Source organism: Condylura cristata, unplaced genomic scaffold, assembly GCF_000260355.1.
Source record: "Condylura cristata isolate star-nosed mole 26May11 unplaced genomic scaffold, ConCri1.0 scaffold00012, whole genome shotgun sequence".
NCBI lineage: Eukaryota > Metazoa > Chordata > Mammalia > Eulipotyphla > Talpidae > Condylura > Condylura cristata.
The window spans coordinates 56,519,154-56,524,260 of NW_004567113.1; the positions used below are offsets into that span (position 1 = coordinate 56,519,154).

Here is a 5,107-nt window from a genome sequence, read left to right on the forward strand (position 1 = left end):
GTGGGTGCCCCGTGGTGGGGGGAGCCCTGGGCGCGATGGGGCCGGCGAGGGGCCATCGATCGGCCTTGGACTCGCCCACCACAGCGACTCCTGGCCAACCCCGCGCAGCCAGGGCCACCTCCCCAGTGGCACGGCGACCTCCAGGCTGCCGACAGTGCATGTGGCTTGGCCATCGGAGGACAGGCAGAGAAGGTGCAAGCCAGGAGGTCAAGCTCGCGATTTATTCCAGTCGCTCAGATTTTCACTGTGGGTGTTGTCAGATGTCTTCTTCGGGGAAGGAGCCTTAATGCCATCCCCACTGGTCAGCCCTGGGGCCGCTGCGCCCACCGGCTCCTGTCAGAGGGTGCTGGTCAGGACAGACTTGGGGGACGGGGGGACCCAGCCAGACTGCTGCCACCCTAAGGGCGCTATTTTCCAAGAGCTCGAGCTCTGGCTTAAGCGCTGGCCTGGGCGACTCTGTACCCTGGAGCGGACTGGGGGTGTCAGACCCCAGGCCAGCCTCGATCCCAAGGCCACGACTATCCAGCACCCAGGGTAGAGCTGTGTGCAGAGCGCAGGGGCCCCAGCGTGGGAGCCCCAGGCCTCCCAGCAGACAGGCTGGGTCGTGGGTCGGGCTGCTGAGACGGGCGCAGCAGGTGCATCGGCAAGTCCGGGCAGCCACCGGGTCCATGGATGGCGCTGGGGTCAGCACGTGACGGGCGCTACAGCTTGGGCTTCAGACACCCCACGACTGGCTTGTTGGTGGCAAACTCCGCCCACCAGGCCGGCCGCTCCAGCACTTGGCTCTCCTGGAGGACCGCGGCCCACAGGTTTTTGTAGAGCTGCAAAAGGCCAGGTCCCGTGAGGGCGGGAGCGGGCAGGCCGAGCCAGGACGCCGGACATCTCCGCGGCGCATTGTGGAGAGACACTCAGATAGCCAACGCCTCACTTACAGAGCCCTCCACTCTCCAGGACAGACAGTCAGAAAATGCAAAGGACACAGAGTACAGCTTTGAGGCTAACATCCACTCATGCTTTGGGGGGACTTCTGCTGGGAGGTGGACATTCTATTCTCAGACCCGCGTGGCCCGGGCTGCTCCCCGCCAGGCCACGGCCCTCCTCGAGGGGGCCCAGCATGCACCCTCCACTGGCCCCGCACACCAGCCACTGCAGCCTTGCAGGGGTAGAGAGGCCGGCCTGGACCACTCCCGCACTCTCCCACCCTGCAGGGGGGCGGGCAGACAGCCACCTCCTGGGAGCAGGGAGCGGGCAAGGCATGTGTCCCTCACGGAGCAGGACCCACACGCTGACCACTGAGTGGCCCCCCCAGCGCCCCGCTTTCTTGACTCTCCGAGAAACGGGCCCTGGAGAGCAGCACACTCCACCTAGTGGAGTTCGCGCTGCTGCCCACGGCCACCCTGGGCAGCGGCAGACGCCCTGCAGCCCCTGGTGGCATCCACCTCCCAGCTGGCAGCCCCTTTGTCTCATGCTGCCAGGGCAGGCAGCTCCCCCAGCATCAGGGCTGCCCAAGCACAGCCTGGGACGGCAGCAGGACGTGGCAGCGAGTCCTCCCCGGTGGTCACAGGTGGGGACCGCAGGGGATCACCTTCCATTGTGAAACAGCTGTGGGACGCAGGGACAGCTGGGGTGGGGAGCGGGGCTGCACACGCTGGAAGTCACAGAGCAGCGGCCAGAGGGGCACAGCAGGGCAGCCAGCTGCTGGACCCAAGGGAAGGTGGAGGGGGACAGCAGTGCCGAGGCTGCACTGACCGGGGTGTCCTCGGCGCTGTGCTGACCGAAGCATCCATCCGAGGACCGCAGGCCAGGGCCCTCCTGAGCACCTCGAGGGCCAGAGGCGCCGGAGCACATGGCCGGGGGTGGGGTGGCCCCAGTGTGGAGCCCCAGCCACGGTGCCGCCCTTACCTCGCCGTCAGCCCTGGCGATGGGCGAGTTCAGGATGAAGTCAGGGGGCGCGATCACGTCTACCAGGGCCACCGCATCGTCCTTCAGCTGTCGGGACAGAGCCAGCGCTTTGCCAGGCACCCGTGGGCAACCACGGGGCGTGTCCCTCCCAGACGGAGGCGGCCAGCGCTGACAGCTGCAGCTGGCTGGCCGCCGTCTCTGCCCCTCACTCAGCGCCATGGCCCTTCCAAGTGGAAAACGCGCCAGGGAGGGCAAGCCATGGCTCTTCAGCGCGGGAGAGGCGCCAGCGGCGCTATGGCTCCTTGTTCAGAGATGCCAGGAGCTTCCTGACATGAAGGGTTTCCCACAGCCACATGCATGGTTTCCCACAGCCACGCGAGAGGCCGGGTTGCGCTGGAGAGAAGGTGGAGCTCGGCATTGGGGCAGCAGGAGGCCCTGGGCCTCGGGGCTGGGAGCCCACATGGGGGAGCACACTGCCAGGGAGCACACCACCTGCCTGGGGAGCACACTGCTGGGGGAGCACGCCTCCCTGCCTAGGGGAGCACGCTCACCTGCCTAGGGGAGCACACCTATCTGCCCTAGGCTCTGGTTCCAGATGCAGCCAGGCTGCAAGACTTGGGCTGACACATGGCCCAAGAGGAAGCCCTTTGGGCTGGCCAGACACCAAGTCTGTGTTCAGTGGGTCCTGCCTTCAAGCAGGCCAGTGACAGTGGGCTGGGCTGTCCATGCCCAGGGCACGGTGAGGCAGGCCCAGCACTCGGGGCCAGCTCCCGCCCTGGTGAGGCAGAGGCTGGGACATGCCAGGCGGTGGGTGTGGCGGTGGCTGGTGCACGTGGCCTCCCCGCTGAGCAGTGTGGAGCAGTGGAGCACAAGGTGAGGGAGCTCACCGCCAGCGCCCCTGGGACCCGCCATCACCGCTGTCACCGTCAGAGCACACGTGTCATCAGGCCTGGCCGTGCCAGGAGGACACCACCCTGGGCACCACGGCTGGCGAGAGAAGCTGCCCCCGCCAGGCACTGCTTGCTGCTGTCCATTCTGAAAGCATTGGGCAGCCGACATGGCAGGGCCCCTCCGCGGCCACAGGAGGCTGGCGGCGGCCCAGCTCTCCCTCCAAGCTGGAACAGGCACACTGCCTGGCACAGCAGCCATGGGCAACGCCACCCTGGCACCAGCTTAGCAGGGTGAGGAGGTCGCCTCACATAGGCCACAGGCGCCAGGCCATGCCGCAGCATGGGGCCTGTGACCTGAGCGGCAGGCGGCGGCTGCCAAGTGGGGCGGCCCAGACACCCCAGCAGTTGCGCCGCTGCCCAGCCCCCTCCGCGCCCACCACAGCCCCTTCTCTGCAGCCCTGTCTCCTCAAACACCATGCGCATGTGCGGTGTGGGGCAGCGGCGAGGGGCCTGCAGAGGCCACCCCCACGCACCTGAGCACACAGGTCCAAGACGGCGCTCTCGATGGCCTGACCCGCCTGCTCGCCAGAGAAGTAGCCGCCTGCAAGCACGGGGGGTTACCAGGCTGCACTCTGGATGCTGAGTCGCCTGCAAAGGGCAGCTCACCCAAACACTATCCCTCAGGCACCCTCTCCTGGGGAGCAACCCCCTAGGGAAGCAGGGTGCCCAGCCCCTGGGGAGAACCCCTAGGGAAGTAGGGCACCTGGTCCCGGGGAGACCTCCTCTGGAAGCAGGGTGCTCCTTCCCAGGGAAACCCCCTCTGGAAACAGGGCACCCCATTGCCAGGGAGACTCCCTAGGAAAGCAGGGCACCCCACTCCCAGGGAGCACCCCTAGGGAAGCAGGGCGCCCCATCCCCAGGGAGACCACCTCTAGGGAAGCAGGGCGCCTGGTCCCGGGAGCACCCCGGGAAGCAGGGCCACGGCTGCCCTCACCTCGGTAGAGCAGGGCGCTGTGCTGGCTCAGGGACCAGAAGCCGTAGAGGGCGCAGAGCCGCCCCAGCACGGCCCGCAGGGAGGGGGGCACGCCGGGGCCGTGCACGAGCTGGTGGAACCTGCGCAGCACCGTGAGCTCCAGGAAGGCCAGCGCCAGGGGACGGCAGCAGGACACCTGGGGGGGGCACGGGCTGAGGGGGGGCGCCGGGGGGGGCACGGGCTGAGGGGGGGCACGGGCTGAGGGCACCCGACAGCAATGTGCCGGGCCAGGGGCCAGGAGCAGCCTCTGGCCAGATCACCACTGACCCCGGGCTTGGTTGCTGCCCAGTGGACTGAAGCTTACTGACCTCGGCCACATGCTGAATTCAGGGTCCCAGCCACAGGCTGCACCCACGGAGCCACTGGATCTATCACCTTGAGGGTTTCCTCCCGCAGAGACCGCCTCCCAGCCCCTCCAGACATCGCACACCAGGGTGGACGCCCGACTTAGGGGGTGTCCCGGAGCTGGGGCGACCTCACCGGCAGTCCCCAGAAGGGCTGACCCAGTGGGGAAAGCAGGGCACCCCACTCCCACGACCTCCAGAAGACCCGTGACCCCAGGTGAGGAGCGCTGTGCAGGCTGACCACAGAGGACCAGACAGGCGGAGCTGGCGCCGGGCAGCCCCTCCCGCGGGGATCACGGGCCTCCCAAGGCCAGCCGAGTGAAGCCGCTGGCAAGGCCGCGGCCACGTTCCACTCGTGGCCACCTCGGCCGAGGGCAGCACCGTTGGGCATCTCTGGGACACTCACACTAGCCGGGTGCCGGGCAACGGGCTGGCCGGAGTGCGCCGCCGCGCCAAGCGTGGACCCAAGACACGGCAGCAGGCAGAGACGGGGGCAGACGGGAAGGGGGCGATGGGGGGCAGGAGCCGGGGAGGAGGAGGAGGAAGGGGAGGGAGGAGCTAGGAGGGGGGAGGGAGGAGGCGGGGCGGCGCGGGGCCTGGGGCGGGCAGCCCACCTGGCAGTTGTTCCTGGCCTCGAAGTCGCTGCCTCTCGCCCTCCTCTCCTGCCTCAGTTTCTGGTGGCTCTCGCGGAGCAGGTAACACACCAGCCACTCGTACGCTGCCAGGGGCACTGGGGACGCCAAGGGGCAGTGACAGGCCTCTCAGCCGGCGGCCTCCGGCCACAGCGGGACGCGCCGTCTGCCAGGTGCCGGCCTGCCGTGTCCCAGACACGTGCCTACGCCACGAGGCCAGGCCGGGCCGAGCACCGCAGCACCGCTGCCCTCCGACCGTCCGGCCATCCGGACACAACCCCGCCAGGCACTGCGCAGGGCCCTCAG

At 68.6% G+C, this 5,107-nt stretch overlaps 1 protein-coding gene across 1 annotated transcript in view; it reads right to left on the bottom strand.

Annotated features, from left to right (window-relative positions):
- Positions 1 to 202: 202 nt before the first annotated feature.
- The window catches only part of ACOX3 (acyl-CoA oxidase 3, pristanoyl), a 15,348-nt gene continuing 10,443 nt past the window's right edge, over positions 203 to 5,107 (bottom strand). Inside the window, exons 6-10 of the mRNA XM_012724057.1 lie at positions 4,784 to 4,927; positions 3,787 to 3,961; positions 3,326 to 3,393; positions 1,903 to 1,989; positions 203 to 821 (exon numbers count right to left, since the gene is read on the bottom strand). Coding sequence (XP_012579511.1) covers positions 702 to 821; positions 1,903 to 1,989; positions 3,326 to 3,393; positions 3,787 to 3,961; positions 4,784 to 4,927 — 594 coding nt within the window. The 3' untranslated portion in view covers positions 203 to 701. The remainder of the gene's footprint in view (positions 822 to 1,902; positions 1,990 to 3,325; positions 3,394 to 3,786; positions 3,962 to 4,783; positions 4,928 to 5,107) is intronic.